This window comes from Heteronotia binoei, chromosome 8 (assembly GCF_032191835.1).
Source record: "Heteronotia binoei isolate CCM8104 ecotype False Entrance Well chromosome 8, APGP_CSIRO_Hbin_v1, whole genome shotgun sequence".
NCBI classification, from domain to species: Eukaryota; Metazoa; Chordata; class Lepidosauria; order Squamata; family Gekkonidae; genus Heteronotia; species Heteronotia binoei.
The window spans coordinates 102,554,113-102,581,000 of record NC_083230.1 but is presented as its reverse complement, the minus strand read 5'-3'; the positions used below and the strand labels follow the sequence as shown (position 1 = coordinate 102,581,000).

At 41.1% G+C, this 26,888-nt stretch overlaps 1 protein-coding gene across 9 annotated transcripts in view; it reads right to left on the bottom strand.

Moving 5' to 3' along the window:
- WNK1 (WNK lysine deficient protein kinase 1) overlaps nt 1–26,888 on the bottom strand; it is a 168,356-nt gene that overhangs the window by 50,992 nt on the left and 90,476 nt on the right. For 8 of the 9 annotated variants that reach the window (XM_060245751.1, XM_060245753.1, XM_060245755.1 and 5 more), the window contains exons 5-9: nt 15,295–15,383; nt 14,246–14,465; nt 12,143–12,479; nt 7,614–7,801; nt 2,746–3,966 (exon numbers count right to left, since the gene is read on the bottom strand). In XM_060245751.1, the coding sequence (XP_060101734.1) occupies nt 2,746–3,966; nt 7,614–7,801; nt 12,143–12,479; nt 14,246–14,465; nt 15,295–15,383 (2,055 nt within the window). The remainder of the gene's footprint in view (nt 1–2,745; nt 3,967–7,613; nt 7,802–12,142; nt 12,480–14,245; nt 14,466–15,294; nt 15,384–26,888) is intronic. The other variant, XM_060245760.1, reaches the window with a different exon arrangement.

Here is a 26,888-nt window from a genome sequence, read left to right as displayed (position 1 = left end):
GCCCCCCAATGGTTCAGAAAGACTAGAACTCAACGGAAAAGCAACAAAGAAAAAGGCACCAACACTCTACTAGTAAACACTCTTTGGGCAGAACAAAAGGTATTTTGCACATACCACAAGGCTTGACCCTGTTATTGCCCATTCAACAAATGAATGGAATTATGCTTACAGAAAAATGTTAACCTCATGCATAGTAATTAGTATTTCCATTGTGTTTCACAGTGTTTAAAGCAGTTTGCATACAGTCTCTTAGTTATCAGCACACAGTAAGAGGGCCCAGGATTATCTCCATAGTGTGGACTGAGTGCTGAGCATCAGAAAGTGATGTGCCTACTGCATTCCCAGCTGAAATGAGATTGGAGCCAGGAATTTCCTGACGCTGTCACTCCACTCCACCCCACCAGGCTTTCATGTTAGTGTTACAAATTTTGCATCCAAATTCAGTAATGGAGCAGTGACTTTCCTATAAAAGTTTTCCCAAAAACGTAACCAACCTAAGCATGCTTTGCTTTTTACTGCACTATCCAATACCCAAAACCAGAGGCCAACAACGAGCTTCCCTAATCTATCCCCACCAATCTAATTGTATTTTCACTTGGATAACCACTGTGGGGCGCTGCAAACTACAGCCTAACCTAACCCAAGGGTATCACTAATTTTTCCAATGAAAACCGTTAGGAGACAGAAGCAGATGATCAGCAGCTAGTTCAAACGAAGTTAAATGATTAATAAGGGGATCTAAAATAAATGCTTTTGCTGTTAAATCTCTCAAAGCTTGTTTGTACTGTTCTTCAATTTAGGCTATCCAGCATCAAGAAAAACCAAACCTTTATCTGGGCTCATTATTCTTTACAGATTCATTCATTCATTCAAAACATTTATTAGCCACCTTTCTCCCTTGTGGAACTCCAGGTGGCTTACAATATAAATAAAACATTTTTTTTAAAAAAAAAAAATCTAGTACAGGGGTTTCAAACATGCAGTTTGGGGGCCGAATTAGGCCCCCAGAGGGCTCCTACCAGGCCCCTAAGCAACTGGCTGTCATATGCTTCCTTCTCCCTCTCTTGCTTCCTTCTGCATAACAGCTTGCTTTGCAAGGCTTGCTCAACTGCAGAGGAGATACAGAGCAAAACCTCTATTTTCTCCATTGCCTGAGGCTTCTTCCTTGGGGAGGAAGGAAGGAGGAATAGCTTGCTTTGCCAGTCTCTCTCAATTGCACAGCACAGCTCCTGAGCCAAGCCTCTCTTCCTTCTACTGGCTAAGGCTCCCCCCACCAGTCCCCTGGGGAAAGAAGGAAAGAGCCACAGCTTCCTTTGCCCAGTTCCCTGGATCCCATGGGAGAAATACAAAGAAAGCATCTTTAAAACCAATGACTGCTAACATTTTAAGCATGTTTTAATTTTTAAAAATATATTTGTGTTTGTCTGTGTTCTTTTATAAAAATTATCTCACTGCCACCTAATCTTAAATAGGTACACACATGGCCCAGCCCAGCATGGCTCAGCCTAACCTGACATGGCCCGGCCCAATAAGGTCTCATTTATGGAAGATCCGGCCCTCATAACAAATGAGTTCGACACCCCTGCTCTAATACCTTCTATGCAGTACATCCCCTTTTTTTCTGGGCATTCCTCTAATGAGGGATTTTGTATTAAAGCTATTCTTTTTGCTCCTAAAAACAATTACTTGTAGCACCTTAACTGTAGTTATGTATTTTAAAGTGATTTTAATGGGATATTAGAAATTCCTCAACTGTCTTTGTACCAGTAAAACTAGTCTGTGTACAAAGAGCTGCATTTCAGAGACTTGAGGTGGTATGGAAACACCTGTTGTAAGGTCCCAGTGCTGATCCACTCTTTCTTCTCTATAGTTAAGCTATCAGGAGTGCACAATGCATCAGTCAAAGGACAATTTGGCCTGTGTGCTGCTATTTGCTGACCTCTACCTGTGTGAAACACAAAAAACAGCTCTATGCATTATGGGCCAGAAGGGCTCTTTCATCTTTAGTGAACAAATCTCCATTCATCTTTATGTAGCCTAAAATACCTATATCACAAAAAATTCTATAAATCTTAGATGTGTCAATGAGGGGTTTTTTAAACAATACTTTGAAGAACAAAATAGAAGTCAAGTTGCACCTTTAAGACCAACAAAGTTTTATTCAGAATGTAAGCTTTCGTGCGCTTACATTCTGAATAAAACTTTGTTGGTCTTAAAGGTGTGACTTGACTTCTACTTTGTTCTATTGCTTCAGACCAACACGGCTGCCCACTTGTATCAATATTTTGAAGAATCTTCCTGAAGTGCTGTATTTATTCCTGCTAAAGAATGACATTAGTATAGCCAATCTACATCTTCAGGTTATGAAGTAACCCCTTAATTTCACTCACCTGAGCATCCAAAGTGAGTTATCAGATAAGTAAAAAGAAAGTTTTTAAATGGTGTTAAAGAAGTACCATTTATTCCTCTATTAACTAGACCGCTAGGCAAAAGTTCTGTCAAATATCAATGCAGACTTGATATGTTAATCATGTTTACGGGAACTCCTAATAAGCTAGGTGAGTGGTTTCAACAACTAATACACTTTGACAACACACAATCTAGTCTCCAAAACTAAAGTAACTTGGGGGTGAGAGAGGAATATTAAGGAAAGGACAGATGACAGGGAATATAAGGAAACTTGCAATATGATGTCAAAGGAAACTAAAAATCTAAGACATTTTTGGAAGTATTTGTTCCTGTAACCTGAGAATAGAGTGTAGACGGTCCTGAAGAAACCAGTGTCGAGAAAGCCTGTTGAGATGAAGTTCCCTGTGGGAAATGGATGAAGACCTGCGAATCTTGAAATACCTTCTGAGCCAGCTGGGAAGCAGGCAGAGACAAATCTGAAATATATGATGCAGATGCCCCAGTGGGAGGAGGAGACAGAAAGTCACCAGTGTCTGAGGAAGTCAACTGTGAGGAGTCACTGGAGTATCCTGGGCTGCCTTCTGGCCAGATCTGTAGAACAGAAGTGCCTCTAGGCACCATGAACTCAGAGCCCAGGAAGTTACACTGCTCTTCTGTTACAGGCTGAAGGCGAACAGGCTGTACAGTCGTTTGAGGAGACTCCTCCTGATTACAATCTGCGGAGCCTCGACGATTTCTATAAACACGCTGTGGCATGGCTGCACCTTCTCCCGGAGATGCACTGGATGCTTGAACATGGAACTTAAACACACAGCTTGTTCTGCCATCACCACTTTGAGTGAGCACAGCAGGTGCAGAATGCGGTACAAACACCGGGTGAAAACTCATCTGTGTGGGATCCGCACTCAGTGGGGCTGACATGCTAGACAATGGTGACAGCGGATTCATTCCAGAATCCAGCCTCAAGTTCTGGATTTGTCTTGCCTGAAAAGTCTGCCCTGTTGGATACTCAAATGCAGAACCCTGAAGAGGGCCACCGTGCACATTTCTCTGTTCAGGCGCCTGCTGCAAGTGTTGCTCAGCCCCATGGGAATTATGGGATACAGTATCATAGTGTTCAGGCAACTGGGGCTGATAACGCACACCCATCAGATACACAGCCTCTTGAGTCAACATGTTTTTAGCATCGTCAGAAGGTGCTTGTCCAGACCTGTAATCGCCAAACACTTGAGCCGCCTCATATACAGGGTTAGCCTGAATATGCTCTCCTGTGGCTTTGTAAGCTGTAGTGCTCATAGTCACTAGCGCTTCTGGCGTCCAAGCAGTTGGACTACTGCCTGGGAGAAGCAAACTTTGACCAGTCTTGAGCAATGGCTGGAAGTGGCACGTTTGGGCTTCAAGGATGGAAGTGCTCTTGCGCCGCTGAGAAAAGGCCACCCTCGAAGGGCAGATGGGTGGTGGTGAGAAGGACACTGGCCGTTCATGAACGGTTGGAAAAAATACCTGGGAATCTGGGAATGTTGGGGTTCCCCCACACGGATGCACCATGGAGTGAGGCTGTATTGACATGAACAAGACAAGTAATTCACATATTATAAAAGCATATTAGTATGTTCAGCTCAACAAGAAGCTCTCTTTAGTAACCTTATAGAATGGCTACGCCTAGTTCATGGTCAACACATAAAATGTTTTGAAGTGTTATAAATATCCATTAAATACATCCATGGCAGATAAAGGTCACATGGCAAAATTTGCTTTTGTTAGAAGCTGCTTTTTCATCCACCTGTTCCCATTAGTATGAAAAATTTTGTTGGATACTCAACAGAGCCTTCCTTTAATTAAAAGCTTTTCACCATATATACTATATTTCTGCTATTAAACTCATGAAAATTAATAGCCTATCAAAGGAATAGGTTTGCTTTGAAACTAGGAAGGGAGCAAAGAGCTTCATCGCACTTCTGAATAAGCTAGCAGCCTCTCAGCCATCCCACACTACAGCTAAAGATCCCATTTACCAGAAATGGACACCATCTATTAAGGGTTGCCCATGACAGTATACCATATCAAACAGTATCTTCAATACTCTACTCTATACTCAACCTCCACTTACAATCATCAGAGGAATAAACAAAGGCACGTTGACATAAAATATTTAAATGCTCTCAGTTGCTCTTATCCATAATATGATTCCTTGGATTGACTGTGTCAAAGAGTTAATTTATATTCTGGAAAAGCAGCGGCAAACTCTCATATGACTCTGTACAAAGGATGACGACCAGTCTTGTACATACTTTATGAATGAAAAAGGTGTTTCTCTGTACCATAGAACAGTGATTCAGACTTCCCCCTCTGCTCTTATAGAATCAAACAAAATGATTCAAACAAGCTTTCCGTTATCCTCTTTTTGTGGGTATAAGACTAACACGAACTTCTCACATGAGTTATGGAATTATGTAGAAAAAAGGCAGCTAATTTCATATCAATGTTTTAACTAAGCAGTATCTTGTGAGCAAAACAAAACCTAAATTCAACCCTAAACCGGTAAGCTGAGATGGGGGCAGAACAATCTAGATAGTATTATAAAATCTGGCTAGCTTCAAATTAAGAATATTCTGACAAAGTAGAGAAAAAAAACAAAGGATGGCAGGGGAGAGCTACACTATGGAAGAAGTCAGTATAAGAAGCATGACAGCATACCCAATGGCAGGAAACTGGCTTCTGATGTTTTGAGTATTTGACTGATGCTGACTGCTTGGGCCTAGAAATTTACTTCTCACCCACTCACTCCAAATGACAGCCACAGAGAGAGCTCTATGATTACAAATGGTTACCATCAGCTACATACGAGCTGAATAATTACTAGCTGCTGACAAGAGACTATATCAAAAGTATCAAACTATGCCTAAATTGCATATAACAAACTAGCTGCTGACCAGAGACTACATCAAAGTATATCTAACTATGCCTAAATTGCTACGTGGTACATTTGAACCTCTCTCTAAAGAGCTAGAGACTAACAGCCAGCTTTTGGAAGACAAAGAATCAGCTTTCTAATAGCACAGAGTAAACACAATCCTTTTTCGCTCTTATCTAATTACAAGAATGGAGCCAGGATGTATTTAGTGGTGACTTATCTTCAATGAGCCAGGAGGCATACAGTGACATACAAGGTTGACAGAGAGGGAAGGCAGGCTGGAACGCCGGTGCTTGCGTGGAGAGGCAGAGTGCATGGGCAGGACACTCTCCAGGGCTTTGGAAAGCTTTTCACCAAAGGTTTCCTCAGGAGCAGTCCGAAGGTAGGAGGGAGAGAGAGGTGCAGACAACGCTGATGGCGGAGTGGAAGGAGCACTGAAAGGGATGTTGCGGAGAGGGGAGAAAGAAAGAGGGGAAGCACCAACTGACATGCTACAGCCACGTCGAGGCTAAGGAAGGAAACAAAAAAAGAAGTGAACACAAACCACATGGACTAATGAGCTGGAACTGAGGGAGACACATTCATGACAAAGGCCCCATGTTGACCATAATGTACAGGGAGAGGTATGAACAAATGATGAGTGACATCACATACAGGGAAGAGGATATATGCACCTGGGAGGACTGCAGGCTTTTCTTTTGACTGGAAAGTTCCATTAGTGCCTACTCCTACTACATAAAGTGCACAGGAAGAGAATATCTGCTCTGAGTACCTGCCTAGAACAGAATATGCAAAGTTGCTTCCAATACCAGAAATTTGACACTTAAAGGGCATTAAGAGTCAAAGAGCCATTAGAAGTTCACACTAGTTTAGAACAGGTAATGTGATGTATGCACAAGTGTTCCTTCCAAATTTTAGTGTAACTATGTTTAAGTATTTTTGATGAAACAGCATGCATTTCTTTCTGGAGTGCACTGGCTATCCAAAATCAAGAATGTGACTGGATACCTTTACTTCTGTATTTTTCCTAGAACCTTGAAATGATGCAATCTGTCCCCCGCCTCCCCCATGTCTTCTCTTCTCAGTAAGACTGCAATCAGAATTAAAACCTCCAGAAGCATATAGACAGATCCCTCCCCCCCTTAAGTGTTCAATTAATTACCAGCCTGCTCTGAAGAAGGTTAGTTTATTCCACCAGTGTTAGCCACAATTATTCAACCTTGAAGCAAGGCATGTGAAGATTGCTTAATGGTTTACTGATCTAAGCCATGTCCTTGAGCTAAAACACAGGAACTAAAATAAAACAAGCCAATGTTTTGCTTTGTTTCTTAGAGCAAAAAAAGATAGACAATCTGAATGGCCTCGCTGATATGGATTTAAAAGGGCACAAAACTTCATAAGTGCATTTGAGCAGAATGGGGAAGTGTTCTTATGTCAGACTGATAGTAAAGTTAAAGCCACAAAAAGTAACCTGCAGATTTCTGCAATTAGAAAGAGTGCATCCTCTAGACATGGGACAGTTATTTGAGAATCAGATATATTTTCACCTGTCCACAAGGAATAACTTTAGTAAAACAGAACAGGGGAACAGATTCTGTGTTTTGGTTTTGGTTTTTTTGGGGGGGTTTCTAAGACCCCCAAAGTCAGCTCTGAAAATATACCAGAAAAAGATACTGGATAAAGGGTAACACAAATGAACACATGAAGTGGGAAAGGTATTTGCGCCCATGAGCAATTAAATGCAAGCCATAAATCAGAACACAAAAGTGGGATCATTTTAAACTGCAGTGTTTGCATGCAGCATTCTAACATGGTTAGGAAACCTTACCTTAACTAGCTGTAATTAAATTATTGCAGAACACACATTTCTAACAGTCATTTCCTAAAGCCCCACTGCGAACTTTCAGTTAGAAGCTTCCTCCCACAGAGTTCACTGCATCTGCAGCTCAACAATGCTGGTAGCTAAACAAAATATTAGGCAGTGCAATCAACTGGAAAGAGTAGCACTGCCACTGACATATACTGCACACTCACAAGATCCACTTGTATTCACAAATTCATACAACAGATGTTCTCCCCAAACATTTAACATCCTCACATATGAAGTTCCCCAAACACACTCAGTATAGCTGCACTTTTTAACTTCATGCCAAGAGCTAAAAGTCTGCCCAAAGCCAGATATATAGATCATGGCACTACACAGCAATATTTAGAAAATTTCTATGCTGGCTTTCTGGAGAACCTGCTTGAGGCAGCAGCCTTTGCTCTGCTACTCCAGCATTACACTTACCCCTGCAGATGTCTGATATCCTCCAGGCTGTTGCGACTGAGGCTGGCCAATAGGAACCGTATACCCTGGGGCTGGAACTGTTGGGATAGGCTGTTCATGCTGGGAACCATAGGAAGCAGTCTGCTGGCTACTCACACATGATTCAGTAAAAAGAGATGATCCCTGACCACTGTCAATAGTCCCATCAGCTGTAAAAAAGCAAACAGGAGTCAGTTTAGACGAAAGCAGTTTTGTGACCAAGTTCCAAAACGACTGGGAAAATTAATCTGCAAGAACAGGCAAAAATGTTATGCTTTGTGATGTGCTTTTTTAATTTGTATAAGCCTCTTTGAAGACTTTTAATTGAAAAAAAGATAATATTTCCAATAACAATAAAAAAGTTGCTGAATTTGTGGGATGATCCCCAAAATTTCCCACATTAAGAAAGATTTGATTTCTGGATTATGTGCCACTGTGATGTCTGCAATCGCCTTCTCCTGGAAATCTCCCCCCCACCCCCCGCAAACCCCACCCCCCACACACATACACACAGTTCTTACAATTTGGTGCAGGAACATATGGGATTATATCACAATGGAAAGGATAATTTATGCAAACCTCAAATAAAGACCCTTTTTCTGCCTCTCTTAATTATTATAATTTCTGGTACCCTGTTTTAAATTTAATGGCTCAAAACAAAGACCTTTTTGATCAGAATTATATTATAGATGTTTTACTGTGTTAATTTATTGATACAATTATTTCTATGACCCTTTGACACCACCTTTCTCCTAAATGACGTAGTTATTTGTGGCTTAATTTTTTGTGGTATAGAGACCTATTGTATTGTTAAGTACATATTCTTTTTATTGGAACTTTGTAATGTGACTGTATTTGGTATACAACAGTTTATTGTCACTGGTTTATCTTTGTATCTGATGCTAAATTTCCAATAAAATGTTTTTTTTAAAAAACCATTAAAATATGAGCACTATCTACTTCATAACTTGAAATCCCTCTACTACAAAACCCAAATTGCATTCACTTACAAAAATCTTTGAAAGAAACCTATACACCTGGAAAGTAATGGAAGCCCTGCCTCTTAATGATTCCGAACTCATTTATTTCTAAGATCTTGAGGCTGCACCAGAACTTTTTCAGAGGTTTTTCTCCCAAAACTATCAGGACTGCAGACCCATTCTCTTTAAAACTGGAGATTCCAGGGATAACAAACACCATACCAGAGTACTGACTCCATGCTACACACCATTCTGAATGTAAGCAATCTGGTTAAAATGTTAAACACATTGTTTCTTGGCATTAAATTCAAAAGGAGCTCTGTTTGCAACATGAGGAATCAAGTAAGGCAAGTGATCAAGACTTCAAAACAGCTCTCTTTTTCTGCAGGAATACAGAACTTAAATCATCCCCAAAGATAAAAAAGCACCTACCTTTAAGATCATATTTCAGAATCCATACAATACGCTATTGGAAAAGATTAGCATTTCAATTCTTCATAAAAACCAGATGCATGTCATTTTAGCCAAAGGGTGAGAGTTACGACCTTTCCTACTGTTCATCTAATTTATAAATTCTGGCCTGTATTACTGTTTACTTTCATGCCTTGGCTGAGATGACTTAGTGCAGCTCTACATCTTTATGACAAACCATTAGTATCTTCCAGATTTCCAGAAGCCACTGTATTAGTAATGCAATCTTACAAAGATAGTATGTTCCTTTCTTCAGAAAACAATATGGTCTTCTTATCTGGGCAAAGTGCCCTCGTGATTAAAGGAAGTTCTGAAGTTGCTGTTACTCTTCCCATTTTAATATTCCACTTATACACTGCTTATGTGTGATATAGGTAGATTGCTCTCTTGGGACTGTGAAATGGAAAAGCCCCACTTTAACTAAACCTCATTCGTTTTATGTTTGCTCTAATAATTCCTTGAAGAAAGCTTTTGACAGAATTGCACTAGAATCTGGCTACTGAGCCTTTTTGGAAGGCTCCGATATTCCTCCCTACAGTATCTATCTCAGTCATCCTTAACAGATAGATGCTAAGAGAACTTTGCTGAAAGATTTAAAAGACAGTAAATTTTCTAATTCTACTTGACTCAAGACAGAGAAAGAAATTTAGCTGGATCAACAGTGAACAGAAACTTTTTAAAAAATTTCCACCATTAAATACCTTGACTAAATATTTTAACCAAAACATTAAGGGGAGGGGCCCACAGCTCAGTAGTGTACAGCATATGCTTGGCATGCAGAAGGTCCCAAGTTCAATCCCAGGGATCTCCAATTTAAAGGACCAGGTGATGTGAAAGACTTACAGATGGCCTGATTCAGTATAAGGCAGCTTTGTGAGTTCATGTGTACCAGCCAACTGCCATAATTTAGAAAGTGTGATCAAATACATGAGAAATTCCATTGCCTAATTACGATTAATTATCACTGGTAATTACCGTATTTTTCGCACCATAAGATGCACTTGCCTCCCCCCAAAAAAGTGGGGGGAAAGTGTGTGCGTCTTATGGAGCGAAGGTACCGGTACCTACCTTCCTGGGGGGGGGGGGCACGGCGATCTGCTGCCTCCGCCTCTGATCCCAGCGCTTCCCCCGCACCTGCCTGCCTGGCTCCAGCTCTGACGCTTACAGCAAGCGCCAGGATCGCTCCCTCTGCCCTCCGATCCCAGCGCTTGCTGTAAGCATCAGAGCTGAAGCCGGGCAGGCAGGCACGGAGGAAGCATCCGCCCCCTCCACAAACCCAGCGCTTTGCGAGAGCCAGCTGTGGAGAGGGCAGCATGCTTCCTCCCTGCCTGCCTGGCTTAAGCTCTGATGCTTACAGCAAGTGCCAGGATCGCTCCCTCTGCCCTCCGATCCCGGCACTTGCTGTAAGTGTCAGAGCTGAAGCCAGGCAGAAAGGCACGGAGGAAGCACGCTGTCCCCTCCACAGCCAGCGCTCGCAAAGCACTGGGTTTGCGGAGGGGGCGGGTGCTTCCTCCATGCCTGCCTGCCTGGCTTCAGCTCTGATGCTTACAGCAAGCGCCGGGATCGGAGGGCAGAGGGAGCGATCCTGGCGCTTGCTGTAAGCGTCAGAGCTGGAGCCAGGCAGGCAGGCACGGAGGAAGCACCGGGATCAGAGGCAGCGGATCGCCCCCCAGGAGGAAGGTGTGTCCTATCGTCCGGAGCACCTTATGGTGCGAAAAATAGGTAAATAAATACTGGTGGTTCCTCCTTTGACTGAAATAGTTTCACAGTTTGTTTTTGATCTAAAATCTCTTCCAAATTTGAAGGATATTTCTGATCTGGAAACACTGAAAAAGTGGTAGACCTTCAGTTTTGTAGACTGTTTCTACTAGACAGACAAGCCTGAATAGTCTTCAATAAAGATTCAACAGTATCTGAATGATTCTTTTTTCAATGTACATAATGTTACCAAAGCTCTTGTTTTTGTTAGCCACAGAAGACGGATATTAATGGTGAAGACGGATATTAATGGTGGACATGCTTTTCTACCAGGCAGCTGAACTGGAATTAGTTACAGTATTATTAATCTTCTTTATTTTCATGTGATACCAAATAAAACCTCTAACCAAAATATAAATAAGAAAAAATCCAAAGAAGATTCCAAAGCTACCTGCATCATCCATATAGAAGCAGTCTGTCATAGTTGCTTAATGTCAGGAACCCCTGAGCTTCCCCAATTGGGATTGGGTGGCGAAAGTGTCCCTACTCTACGATGCTTCCCTGACCAAACATATTTAACTTTTTCAAATAAGTATTTCTGAAGAAGAAATGCCTCTCTGAAAATTGAATGTTACTGCACTGAATATAAACAGGGCAGTTCTAATGTTGCTCCTTTCCCTCCCCCACCCTAAGAGAAAAGCATTACGTGCGAGTCAGGTAATATGTAATGATGATGACGATGATGAAGAAGAAGAAGCAGCAGGAGGAGGAAATTAGATTTATACCCGCCCTTCACTACTCAAAGGAGTCTCAGAAGAAGATAGAAGAAGATATTGGATTTATATCCCGCCCTCCACTCCGAAGAGTCTCAGATCGGCTCACAATCTCCTTTACCTTCCTCCCCCACAACAGACACCCTGTGAGGTGGGTGGGGCTGGAGAGGGCTCTCACAGCAGCTGCCCTTTCAAGGACAACTCCTGCGAGAGCCATGGCTGACCCAAGGCCATTCCAGCAGCTGCAAGTGGAGGAGTGGGGAATCAAACCCGGTTCTCCCAGATAAGAGTCCGCACACTTAACCACTACACCAAACTGGCTCTCCAGAGCAGTTTACAATCTCCTTCCCCTTCTCACAACAGACACCCTGTGAGATAGGTTGAGCTGAGAGAGCTCTGACAGAAACTGCTCTTGAGAGGAACAGCTCTGTGAGAACTTGTGACGGACTCAACGTGAATGTCACATCAGCAACTGCAAGTGGAAGAGTGGGGAATCAAACCCAGTTCTCCCAAATAAGTGTCTGGACATTTAACCACTACACCAAACTGGCTCTCAACCGTTTAACCCCTACACCAAACTGATACTTACAGAGCACTGATGTGCTGGGCTGCTGGTATTGCTGCTGTTGATGCTGATCGGCCTCTGGTTCCTCAGGCTCTACTTGTGTAGAAACTGAAGCTGAAGTAGTGGGGATGGCAGTGGTACCAGTGGCAGGAGCAGCATGCTTTGCCCCTTGCTGGGTAGCACCTGCTTGTAATTGCTGTTCTATCTGCTGCTTCTGATTGACTTCTTCTTGCTTTCTTTTCTCCTGTTCTTCTCTCACCAGCTGACGCTGCTCCCTTTTCCGTTTGATTAAGGAAACTCTGTCCTTTATGGCCTTGGCCATTGTCTTGTGATCCCCTTCGCAGACATACCCAGACTCAACCTAGAAAGCATTCACACACTGTTGACATGACCATAGCAGATGGCAAAGGTTAACTGAGATAAGATGAACAGGTTTCTATAATTACACAGTAAATGAAACTTGAGTTAGTTCACCAGCATGTCAGAATGTCCTGCTAAGATGTGTTGTGATGAATCAACAACAAAATAATGCAAGATCATTCATGTCTTATGGGGAGGGGCTATTTTCTCAAAGCTACATAATACAAAATAATCATCGATCCTATCATCAAGAATATAATTCCCCCATCAGAATATCTCCATGGGCAGCACACATGTGCATTTAATGAATGCCAGCACAGTCACTTCTGACAGCTACCAGCTGTTCTGGAGGGGACTAAAAGTGCCCCCTACATTGTTAAAGATGTAACCATTTGTTCAGGAATGACATGTGGTCTCAACCTGGCATAGATCATCACACCCAGCAATTTGTTGATGGTTTTATGGTTTTATTGTTGGATTTTTACTGTTTTACCGTGCTTGTGATCCGCTCTGAGCCCATTATGGGGAAGGGTGGACTATAAATCTACTAAAATAAAAATAAAATATGTGGGATCCTTTATGCTGTGTACCACTGTCTTACACGCACTGAACCAGTTCTGGAAAGAGATTTGAGGCAGGGAACATGCATGTGTTAAACAACAGAAAGGAATTAGGGTTTGTAGAATCTTTTGGGCTCAAGTGCCGTGTTCTACTGGAGAAAGTTTTCCTTCCAGATGTTTCGTTCTCAGAAAGGAATTCTTGCAATATCTTTTTTTTGGGGGGGGGGGGTAGATTAGAGTTACACTAGAGAGTGGGAAGGACTCTTTATGTAAATTATGCTCACAGCCAAATCCCAGCTCTATGGTATCTTACACAATGGAAACAAAAAACAGGAGTCTGATCTAGTTTAAAGCTGTGCTGGAAAATGCAGGCGGTAAGGCAGGTTTCGCTATATACCCTGAAAAATACCAACTGTAATACGCTGAACGGACGCCTGGATGAATCCTCAATCTCTTAGTAAATTCTTGTGGGAGCTCATAAAAGTATGTTAACAGATAGGCTGCTGGGAAGGTAAGTGTACTGACCATTACATTTTGATTAACAAAATTATGGGATTGAGATACTATGGGGGGAAAACTGAGATGGGAGTTACTGAATTTTAACAAACAGGACTGTCCTATGCTTTTGGATTTCTTCATCTTGGACAGTAATTCCCTGATACTGTTCTGCCAGCTTCAAGTGCCAAAGGATCGTGCCATGCAGCAAGAGGAGGAATTGCTTTTAGGGAGCAAAAGAAATCAAAAGCTCCCAGTTATCCTCGGAATATTTTTGTATCGCCACCTTTTTTATTTTAATATGCTCATCTTCATAACACTTGTCACGCTTCAAGTAGGCCAAATCATAGCTAGAATTATTCAAGTTCTATACCTAGACCAGGGGTGGCCAAACTTGCATAATGGAAAAGCTACATAGAATAAATGGTAGATGTTTGAGACCTGCAAGATAGGGAGAGGGAGGGAGGGAGGAAAAGCAAATAGATGGGGAGGGAGAGGTGGAATGAAAGCAACTTTAACTTGAAATGTATTCTCCAAACTGCTAGGTGGCTTGGCTTAGAGAAGGAATTTAAAGAGAGAAATGCTTTCTCCAAGCCAGCCGACAGAATGGTGGGGGCTTTGAGAGCCACATAATGTGTGTGAAAAAGCCACATGTGGCTCCCGAGCCACAGGTTGGCCACTCCTGACCTAGACTGAGAAGTACATTACCTACCATTTCCTGTGCCACGTCCTCTGGGACATCTCTTTCCAAGTCAAAAGAAAACTCTATCGCTTCATTGTCTTTGTATTTTCCCTTAAGTTTTTTAATGTCTTCAATTCGTAACCAGAGCTTGATGGCAATTTTCTCTCCATCATCTTCCTCTGCCAGCTCTACCCGCACACCAGTTTCTTCCTGGAAGAATGCATGATTCAAAAGGTCCTTGATAGCATATCTAAACAAAACAAGAACGGGAAAATGAAAGGAGAAAAATGTAGTTGAAGACATTAGGTTTCAGCTAGCAGCATAGGGCATAAATCAGCTTTTCCCCTTTTTTAAGCCAAACGGTCTGTGTTGCACATGAGATTCAAATATGTATTTATATTCATGATAACGTTTTAGTAAGGACACCACTCACCACCACAGATTCTGCAGCCAAGTTTACCACTTATGAAACATCATGCAAATCTATATGTTATATACTGTTCTTACTGCAAAATCTATCTGGCAGAATTTGCTGTCAGGGAATGGGTGGGAAAGTAATGTGCGAGGTAAAGACCGTGCATCCTTGTCAGTGGAACAAATACAGAAGTTGTCCACTAGTTTCCAAACATGTTGCAAAACACCACCAAAATATTTAAAGCACCATGACTGTCCCCGTCCCCCTAAAAAGAGAGAGAAATATGTTCTTTCCTTTTTGTAGGACAAGTGTAAGTGAGATGGTAATGGCCTTTCTACCAAGCTAGAGATTACTGCCTATCTAAACTACGTATGTGTAATCTAATCTTATTTTGGGGGTAAGACTTGAGTTCTTCAAATGACGGAAATAGGACTTTAATGTCTTTTTAAAATCAAAGCATGCGGACTAGGGATTGAAATCTATTTGGCCTTTTGAGATAATTCTTCACAAAAAGAGAAAGAGAGAGACTCAGCATCACATATCTGATAATTCAGAAATTATATGCTACAACTGTTACACATTAGAGTATCTGGAAGATCATCTTTTAAAACCAGCACTGCTCCATTTTTATGGCCTGTTATAAATGGAATGAATGACCATTTACCTTTCATCTTTGTTCTGACGGATGCATCCCTCAATTATTTCTTTTACTTCAGGAATTGCTACTTTATCAAAACTAGCTGGCTTGACTCCCTGAAACACAGAAACAGAAACAGGAATGTGGTAACCAAAAGACACATTAATATATCTGAAGAAGTTTTGTTTTTTATTTATTTTATTTGTATCCTGTCCAGCTGACCATTACATTTTGATTAACAAAATATGGGATTGAGACACTATGGCTTACAGGACATGTAATAACGTGATGAAAACAGAAGATTTAAGAAATCCAGGCATTAAAATTCAGATTCTGTGCTAAAAACCAAGTTACTACTGTAGCAACACACAGATAGAACCTTCTGAGCAGCATTGAGCTACTAACCACTAAGCTGAGTTGATGGCGGCAGAGGCCAAAAGATGGAGAGTTTGGGACGTCTACTGCCTCAACTGACTTGGCAGAACAACTCTGTTTTATAGGCCCAGCAGAATTGCACTAAACCTTGCAGGGCCCTGATCTCAGATGGGAGCTTGTTCCATCACAGGGCTGAAAAAGCTCTGGCCCTAGCTGCGGCAAGTCAGATGTCATTCAAGTCAGGGATAACCAGAAGATGTTGATCAGTGTGGTGACTGACACTCCTAAATTCTGTGAATGTGGTGGTAGCGGTGACTGACACTCCTACATCCTGTGAACAATTAGTTGATTTTTCCCTACAGCAGACACACTAGATGTTTTCAAACCATGATTTCACACTCCACTTCACCAAAACCACTGTTCTTTTCAGTAGCCTGGTTAAGGGAAACTTGCACAGCCATGTGGACTTTATATCATCATAGATAAAATTCAGGTAGCAAATACCTATGCAGTTATAATTACTGTAAAATTCTAACAGAAGAGCTCATACATGTTTTCTTTAACCACAGTGGTGTTTTGTCTATATTTTTGCCACTGTATTATATAAACATTGATGCAAGAACTTGAAATCCATTCAATTTTTTTTAAAAAAAAGCAAACTGGAGTAAAGAGTCTAATTAGTAGCTATGCAGAAATTACTTAAAATTATGTTATTCATACCTCTGCCTTAGAAGTTCATAGCAATTAAAGAACATGAAAACACCTTTCTGGACTGTGGCCTGCAACTTTTCCAGACTGAGAGGAAAGGAAAGCTCCCCTGTGCAAGCACCAGTCATTTCCGACTCGGGGGTGAGGTTGCTTTCACAACGTTTTCACTGCAGACTTTTTACGGAGTGGTTTGCCATTGCCTTCCCCAGTCATCTACGCTTTCCCCCCAGCAAGCTAGAACCCATCTTTAAATTGAATCAGCAATTTAGGACCTTGCTCCTTCTAGCTTCCTTTGTTTCTCTCTTTTTCCACAAGAGATGAATCTCCAGCAGCAACCTTCCTTGGGTTTGGATGCATCTCATTGGTAGAAGAGCAAGACTCCAGAGAATCCTTGTTTTAACAAAGTCATGATCAAAGGAGTATCTCCATCTCAGTACCAGTCCATTGTCTAACTTACCAATTATAAATTCTTGCTTTTTAAGAAAATTCCAGCACATTTAGATGTTATTTAAAACAATATATCCTTATAACACATAAACCAGCTACACAACCAGGAAACACAGAGCCAAAATCTTTAATGCTTAGCTATACCGCATCATGCTTTTTGAATCTAGACAAGCTTGTATTTTAGTTACTCTGACCCCAAGATGGCAACACACCAAAAAGAGGCAGCAGCCAACTTCTTGACAGAGCTTTGCCATCCTAAATCTTCAGTTTAGATTATGTTTTGTATAACTGTAAATTCTAATTAGTAGTTCTTAGAGAGCAGCTATTCACTGTTCCAGAAGCTGGATTTAAAACCTCCGCTGTCTGTTATTTTTAGAGAGAAAAGAGTAAGGCAGATCAATAACCAATTGAGTCTTAAATAAATGGCCTGGGGCAGAGTTCATTCTTTTAATTAAGGACACCTCTAAAGGAAATCCAATGCCAATAGCACCCATTATTTTCTCCCCTCAATACCTCTGACTTCTATCACTGTTTTCTATATCACAAACAGAACTTTCATTCTTCACTGTGTTTTTCATTACTCCTTCTAATCCTATTTTTTTATCTCTGTACTGTATTTTGAGCTTTTGCTACCAACCCTCCCAGACTACACTTCCCCGCCCCCTTAAATTTAACGGCCTGGGTTCTGTGTCTCAAGCTGCACATCCTCTTATACATCTCAGTGAAGTAAAGAATTCTCAGATATCAGTTTTCTAGAAGAAATTAGTGCCCAGTTCTGAGCATGCCGAATGCTGATTCCATTTGGAGATTTTTCTTTCAGTAACTCTAGTTTTGCATACCTTATTTCCTATTTGCAGATAAATTCATCCTCCATTCTTGCACAAATCATGAACAGCTCATTTTTTCCTGCTAAAACTCAAGTTCAAATTTAAAAAAAAATCTCTCCCAACATGGTGTTGTCAGGGCAATCTTGTTCATGCCTCTGGAAAGCAAGATATGCCTTGTGTCCAAATGAATGAAAGGAAAGCTCCCCTTCATCTACATATTCACAGTGAACTACCTTTGTATATCGCTGCTAACATCAAATGTAAGATTTTATATGGGGGTTTCCCCAGAACAAGGTACTATATACAACTCCCAATTAGCATTTGAAGAGTTCTTGAAGTGTGCTCTCTCTCTTTCTCTCTCAGGCAGTAGGAGTACAGATTGGTCTTTTCAATGTAAATGACCACAATGGGACACTCAAGACCTTCCAGCAATGAGCATTACACCAAATGATTCAAAGTACAGTCTTATGCAAATGCTTTTTTTAGAGTGCAGTAATGCCTTATTTTTGAGTGGCAGTACTCACTAACCATTTTTTTAAAGTGGGTGAAGAATCTTGACAGCTGCATGACAAAAGGGGGGGAGGGTTTGGATCTACATCTGATGTGAAAGGAAGACCTTGGCTAACAAGTATGAAAAACCACATTACACTCTGCCATGGGGAATTTGTTCCAAGTGCAAATTGAGTAACAATCACACCAGCAACATGACCACATGGAAGAAGAAAAAATCCCTTGTGTGGAATCATCCCTAAGGAAAATCTGGAGTTAAAATGTTAGTCTGTTTCCCTGATCTAAAACTACTCTCATTTGCTAGGTAGAGTGGAAAACACATACAGAGAGAGGGAGGAAGAGATTTGGAAACATGACTGAAAGGGAACATTTCAGGCTACAATGTGTGCTTCATCCTAAAGCCAGTGTGGCAGTGGTTAGTGTTAGACTAGTATCTGGAAGGCCTAAACTCAAATCCATATGCTGCCATGAAACTTGCTAGGTCAGACCTTGGAGTAGTCATTCTCTCAGCCTAACCTACCTCACAGGATTGTTGTGAGGGTAAAATGAAGGAAGAACGACCTACATAGACCACTCTGAGTTCCCAGGATGAAGGATAGAACATAAATGTACTATAACAAATAAAAGTGGGCACACATGTTTTTAACAGTTTACAAATTTTATAAATTCAAAATCCAGAATTTTCACATTAAATCTCAGGAAGATTGCTAGTTTGCTAGGGTTTAATTTCTGCCCTGCTATTATTTTCTGATGACAAATCACAAGTCTCTCAAAACAAGAGAAATGATTTCACACACTAGGTAAAAACTTGAGAGAGGCATAAGATTCTTCAGCTGCATTCAGATGGAATGAATGAACCTCAATAGTTTTTTTGTTAATAATGAACAAGGGTTCCTCTAGAACAAAGTAGGAGTCCAGTAGCACCTTTAAGACCAACAAAGTTTTATTCAGAATGTAAGTTTTCGTATGTATGCATACTTCTTCAGACAAGGAATGAGGTACAGTGAGTAGACCTACATACAGCTGGCGGGCAGTGGTTAAGAATGCAAAATGGTACAAAGTTAAAATCCAATGGCAAAAGAGTGTAATTAACAAATTGAAAGAACATCTGTTCTGGATAGCATTTGCATGGGAAACCAATAATTCTAAACCACTGCTCACCAACTATATGTAGCTCTGCTCACTGTACCTCATTCCTTATCTGAAAAAGTATGCATGCATACAAACACTGAAAGGTAAAGGTCCCCTGTGCAAGCACCAGTTGTTTCCGACTCTGGGGTGACGTCACATCACCATGTTTTCATAGCAGACTTTTTACGGGGTGGTTTGCCACTGCCTTCCCCAGTCGTCTACACTTTCCCCCCAGCAAGCTGGGGACTCATTTTACCGACCTCAGAAGGATGGAAGGCTGAGTCAACCTTAAGCAGGCTATCTGAACCCAGCTTCCGCTGGGATCGAACTCAGGTCGTGAGCAGAGCTTTGGACTGCAGTACTGCAGCTTTACCACTTTGCGCCACAGGGCTCCATATACAAAAGCTTACATTCTGAATAAAACTTTGTTGGTCTTAAAGGTGCTACTGGACTCTTACTTGCAAGCCAGAGAGTTGCTCTAGCTCATTCTCATAATTGAACTGCAGAATAATGCATGCTGAAGAGCCCCGTGGCGCAGTGTTAATGCTGCAGTACTGCAGTCTTAAGCTCTACTCATGACCTGAGTTCGATCCTGGCGGAAGCTGGGTTCACATAGCCAGCTCAAGGTTGACTCAGCCTTCCATCCTTCCCAGGTCGGTAAAATGAGTACTCAGCTTGCTGGGGGGAAAGTGGAGATTGGGAAAGGCAATGGCAAACCACCTTGTAAAAAGTCTGTCGTGAAAACGTTGTGAAAGCAACATCACCCCAGAGTCAGAAACGACTGATGCTTGCACAGGGGACTACCTTTACCTTTATAAAGCATGCTATCTCACTAGCATTCCAGGGAACTTTTTTTGTTCTTATATTTACTCTAGCCAGTTCATATTTTATGTAATTGACAGAAACCACTGGTCCACCACTAAGGACTTCTGTTCAGTAAATCTTTTTCAGGTATGAATTTAAAGTTTGTTTTTTCTAATATTACGTTTCTCCCCATGGCCCAGAACAGTTAAACGTTCAATTGGGGAGAGGTGGCAATGGAACTTGCTTCCACTTGAGTGAAGCAGCATAAAGGGTATTAAAGGTTAAAGAAGTCATCCCAGAACTGTGACAAAAATGAACTCTATCTAGTCACTTCTGAGATTTAGAGGGCAAACTCATTTTGTGGTTATTACTACATAAAGCACCAGGTACCCTGACAAAACACTACTCTGTACTATCGTTTCTGGGGGGGGGGGGTGTCTGTAAGCGGATTTGAGCCCCAGGGGGGAAGAAAACCACAATATAAATATCTTTTAAAAGTTCATAAATCTTAGTTAACAGTTTAATTTGTTATGCATCTGTCATTTTATAGAGTATTCAAACACCTAGCAAAGTTAGTAATCCACCAAGATCCCATTACTAGCTGCAACACTGGTAGCTGCTTATCATTTCAAAACAACAGCGAATCCATGCAAAAATATCCAGGAAGAAAACCCCTGGTTACAAATTGCCTTCTTATGATCACATGCAATCGTTTCCAAGCATCCCAGAAAACACACACACCAAAAAAGAGGGAGGGAGGAAGGAGAAGCGACATTAAATAACTTGGTGTACCAGTCTCTGTTTCCAGAACACAAAACAGCTTGAGGGCTAAGCTGACATCCACATGCAGAGCACTCTTGCCCTTGACCAAATATAAAAATGGGTACTGTTCATTATGTACTAGTTAGTATGTCTTAGGTTCAGGTCAACAACTCTGTACAAGAGCCAACATGTCTCTCTCACACACACACACACATACACACACAAGTATGCATTTTATCATCTACTAGTAATGCAGGCATCATTAGCTTAAATACACAATACTGAGAGAGAGAGAATGTTGTATATTAACACAGATTTCTATAACTATTTCCCTCAAGGTATCAGTATATGAACTTATGGACAGATGGGCTAGTACAGGAATGGCCAGACTTGCTTAACATAAAAGCCACAGAGAATAAATGTCAGATGTTGAGGGGAGGGGAGGGGAGGGGAGGGGAGGGGAGGGGAAGGGAAGGGAAGGGAAGGGAAGGGAAGGGAAGGGAAGGAAGGAAGGAAGGAAGGAAGGAAGGAAGGAAGGAAGGAAGGAAGGAAGGAAGGAAGGAAGGAAGGAAGGAAGGAAGGAAGGAAGGAAGGAAGGAAGGAAGGAAGGAAGGAAGGAAGGAAGGAAGGAAGGAAGGAAGGAAGGAAGGAAAATATATGGGAGAAGGGAGACAAAAAAAAAGCAACTTTAATTTTAAATGCATTCTTCAAGCAACCAGTTGGCTTGGCCTGGAGAAGTGATTTAAAAAGTCAAACGCTTTCTCCAGGCTGGCTAATGGGGCAGTGGGAGCTTCAAGAGCCACACAATATATGTGAAAAAGCTACATGTGTCTCCCAAGCCACAGTTTGGCCACCCCTGGACTAATAATTTCTGGAGTTACTTGCAGTGCTGTATTAGAACATACACAAACATATATATGTGACTGTGACTAACTTCAAGCAGTCCTTTCTGTGGAAAAACAACTGAGAAAACATATCTGTGTCTAGTAGTATAAACTCTGTATTTTCCTTCCACTTGTGCAGCACTGTTCACAGCTGCTCACTGGAAAACACCTACAGTGCAATGTGCTTCCCATTCATGCAAGACCAGAGCTGTGCACAAGCAGTAAGCACTTAGCACCAAAAGAATTCAGCCTACAATGGAGGACAGAGCATCACAAGCAGAATGTATAGGATTCGCCTCTACATTTGCTATTTTCCCTTTGGAAAAACCCATATAGTGTCAGAAATGCTGCACATATTTTAAAACTGCTTCTTTTGACTTTTACCTCAGTATTTTCTTTGGGTGAACACTGTACAGGGGGTTGGACTAGAAGACCCTATCATTATGCCTTTGTAACTGTACCAATATGGATAACCATTCCCATGGGGCACAGGGTATGATTTAATGGTCAAGTAAACAGCTTGAGCAGGAGCAAAAGAACCTCAGTTTTGTTGGGTTTTTTAAAGCTAATTTCTACCCCTCCGGGTCATAAAGAAAAATCAGAAGCAGCATCAGCATAACTGCTTTTTATAAACCCCACTCCACAGATGTAACTCAAAGAACATTATGTACACCCTGCTCAGCCAGTTTGGTGTAGTGCCAGTTTGGTGTAGTGGTTAAGTGTGCGGACTCTTATCTGGGAGAACCAGGTTTGATTCCCCACTCCTCCACTTGCACCTGCTGGAATGGCCTTGGGTCAGCCATAGCTCTGGCAGAGGTTGTCCTTGAAAGGGCAGCTGCTGTGAGAGCCCTCTCCAGCCCCACCCACCTCACAGGGTGTCTGTTGTGAGGGGAGAAGACATAGGAGATTGTAAGCCGCTCTGAGTCTCTGATTCAGGGAGAAGGGCGGGATATAAATCTGCAATTCTTCTTCTTCTAACATACTCCATGCTATTACAGTTGCTTTCTACTGTTTATTCTTCTACCCATTAAAAGACCTCCGTTCCTCTCAAAAACTGAACACAGAATTCCAAATTCTGTAGCTTCTCTGACAGTCTGTTCAATGACAACTAGGAAATATGCAAAACCTCAGCACATTTATGTACATTTACATAGCTGCAAATTGCAAGAACTGGGGAATTTAAGCACAATCTAGAGCTACTAAGAAAACCATACCAATTATATACCAGTGTGATATACCATCTTAATATGCCAACTTTCCTCTCCAACAGCCAACTAGGCGATAGTTAACTCACTAAGACTCTTCTCATATTTACATTCAATGCCATTACAAATGTTACAAACTGTGGAGCATGACACTGGCCCAAGAAGAAATGGGGCACTTACATAAATGAGAAAGAAAAGAAGAAATCCAGACCAATATTTTACATGACATCCATGCTAAGAGTTATGCAAGCAAAGAGTAAGAAAAGCAATCTTTTAAAATGAAAAATGTATCCCATCCCTAAAAATATGCCAGGTAAACCCAAATGAGGATTTTTTTTCTTACAGTCTCTAACCTATCCTGAAAATGTTCAGAACAAAAATTAATATGGCCTGAACGCTTCCAAATAAAATTTTTATAACTGTACCTTTAGAAAGGTAAGCTTTGGGACAACTTAACTATCAGAGTGAGATCCACTGGAGAATTTCTGCCAGGGACCATGGCTTTCCTGCCTCCCCTCTTCCACTGCAGTGTAAGCTGCTCCTCCAATGCCCTAGGTAAAGGGGACCTCCAGGAACAACATTTTGGGCTGCAGGATGAGTGAGGTGAGAAAGTTGTACTCCGAGAGTAAAAATTCTTCTGACACAGAAACATTCTGGTGGATCCAAACCACTGTGGTAAAACTTTTGCAGATCCATTTCAGAACTGAATCCAAATTAGCACACACATGTGCTGATACAGTGATGCTGGGGACTAGACAGTGAAATTCAAAGAGAGACTCCCATGTGAAATTGCTGAACTAAAATTTAATATCTTAACAGATGTATCTCCCTTCCAAACAAGAATACACTTCATACATCTAATGAAGTGGGCTCTAAGTTCCACAACAAATCTGTTAATTTTTAGGATGTCACAAAGTCACTGGGGTGGGTGGGGGGGTAGAGAAACTAGTAACTATCCTTTTGGGATTTAGAAACAGCTTCTGCTTGATGCACTCCACAATAAGTAGTGTGACTAAAACGATACAGATGTTTTATTCTATCTCAGTATAATGCAAATGCTACCAAGCTTCCCCAAATAGCTAATGACTACAGGGCTACCTCTTTGTCTTTCATAAATGCACTAACAGTTAGAAACAAAATCCACTGCAGTCAGCATTCATGGAACAACTTGGCAAAAGGAAACGATTTCCAAATAAGCAGAATATTGCAAGAGCCCACTGACTAATTTCAACATTTCCTAACACGGGACAATCCCCTGAAAGATCGTGTTCCCTGCTCACATTTTTGCAGATGATTCTGCTACTGATATGTTATATTCAAGTCTAATAGCACCTTAGAGATCAACAAGATTTTTCGGGTATAAGCTTTTAAGAGTCAAAGCTACATGACAAATCAAGCTATTATACTGCAGACCATCACCCTCTGAAACCAATAATATTTGTCATTTTAAAATACTTAACTTGCTAATATGTCCATGTTTTAACACACTTCACAATAAAATTATTCTCTTTCATGCCGCCAGAACTGCTCATCAGTGCAGCACACAAGTTGTCCAAAGTCTAAGCATACTTTCACAACAATGTAGAATCGCAAGTCAATAACTAGGTGAAAGGCAATACCCTACTATCTGCACAACCGAGAAGGACTGCTCACTGATCAACCAAGCACTGGAATTAAAAACAGAGAGGTAACTTTTAATACTTAATGTTCTATTTCTTTGTCAAGTGTGAGTGTTCAGGTGTTTTTGTGCCCCTTTAAGAGCTGGCCAATGTTAACAGCATAGTGTTCTATGCAGAGGACACAAGTAGTACCACCATGGTGCTGAAGCTAGCAACTGCGTTCAGACTGGTAGTGCCAATTCAGACACAATTAGCACCAGTAATAAACGACATCTCCTTAATTTTCTTTATCCTACATCATTATGCAGTCCCCAAAGTTACTTCTCTCCTACAGCTGTCTGTTGTGTCAGTGCATCCAGAAGTACATACAAAAAAAATTAAGATCCACACAAATCATGAAACTCGACTGTGTTCCTAACTGCCACGTCCACGTAACTCTAAAACACAAAAACAGCACTGTGACTGTTTAATACTCAATGTGCAAAAAGAAAATAAAAATACAGCTCTAAAGAGGAGAAATTTTAGTAAAGCAATGCAACTCCTATTCACTTAATTGAGTCTAAATAAATTAAGCCATTATAACTAAAATCCTTACCTCCTTAGCACATTCCTTGTGAGAACTGCAGCAACAGTGGGAATTTATGATGACAAACACTGGGCAAAAATCTCTCTTTGAAAAATCCATCAGGAGACAAGCCACACAAGAGTGTGCACACACAGCAAGGTTCCAGTTCGGAGAAGGGACTGTTAAAGTCCAAAATTAACGCACAGCAGAAGGCAAGCAGACATTGAGGTTTGAAGGAAGCATATTCTCCTCTTTTATGATTTTGCTTTCCTTCATCCTGTGTGTATGTCTGTAGAGATCAGGGCTCTGTTGAGAAGTCTGCTTTCACTGCCAAAGCCCCTTGTGAGGTCGCAATAAATGCCACACAACAGGTAAGCATGGCTGTGCTCCTCCCATCTCACCCTCCCTTCACAGTTCAGCCTAACTGCAATCATATTCCTCCTTTCTTTTTTCCAACACCCAGAATAGTTCTTTCCAAATTTCACCACAGCATGAGGCTAAAGAAAATATATCTGGAACTGAATATGGCTTGATTTTTTTGAATTTCTTACAAGACAACTGTATTTTGCTCTTTATTCTGCCAAAGTACTTAACCCAAGTAAAGAATTTAGGAACTCTTCTGGTTTCCTGGTAATATTTCACACACTCAATTTTCTTAATTACAGATTCTACTCTGAAGGAACAGCAAATAATGGAAATTTACACAGTCTTTAACAATGCTCCTACAGGTATCCATTCTAGAAGAGAGTTACAGCAAATTCACAGGTAGTACATATAACTGAGATAAGTCAAATGCATTTTAACATCTTAGCCCCTTGTCCTTCCTAAGCCCCTGGCCCAGAAAGATTATATTCTACTGTCATGCCACAATAATTTATTACCTTCAGGCAAGACCAGCTGCATCACAGCAATCAGCATCTTTCTGCTGAAAAATCAAGGTGTTGCTGCTGGGGCCTACAAGGTACAAGGAGGTGGCCAGGAAGGCTTCCCCAATGCTATTATTCCATAGATAGTGCAAAATGCAATTGTTTGCAAGAGCATTTTTATAAAAGGAACTGGTATGTAGTATAACAGAATGACTCAGGAAGATGCCGGGAATAGGATTGTAATCATCTTTAGTATGTTTTAGCCTGCTCATACTGTATTTTACTTTTCAATTCCATTTTCTGCACTGTTTGTATTATATCAGATACCTTTTCTTTTCACTGGTTTCTAACTCTGTAATCCTGTTTACTGGACATCATATGAACCTCAACATTTTATACTGCGTGACCTGCTGTGAATCTCAGTAAAGAAGGCAGGCTATAAAGTAAATAAACAAATGTTTGGATGGTCCTTAGGCCGTCACACAAACTAAAAGCTGATTAAAATACAAACCCGGAAAGGAATTTTACCAGGACTGCTTTAATGCCTTCTTAGACTTTGTAATGAACTGCTCTGGTCCATGGACTTCAAAGTCAAGTTGCACAAACAAGGTTCTTTTGGAAATCTCTATTACTTTTTTGCTACACAATTTTGGTGCTGGTTTGAGCTAGACACGGGCTGCTACAAACCATTAAAAGTTTTTTTAAAGCACCCATAATCTCAAATGGCCCAAAGGAATATTACAGAAGGCAATTACTTTCATGCATCTCATGACTAAAGCAAGTTAAGCATGCAGGTATCATGGATTAGATAACTAATCCATGATATCTGCATGCTTAACTTGCTTTAGTCAACTCAAATGTTAAGTGTCAAATCATGAAAAGTACAGGTGTACTCTTGTCAGCTCAAGGACACTAAAA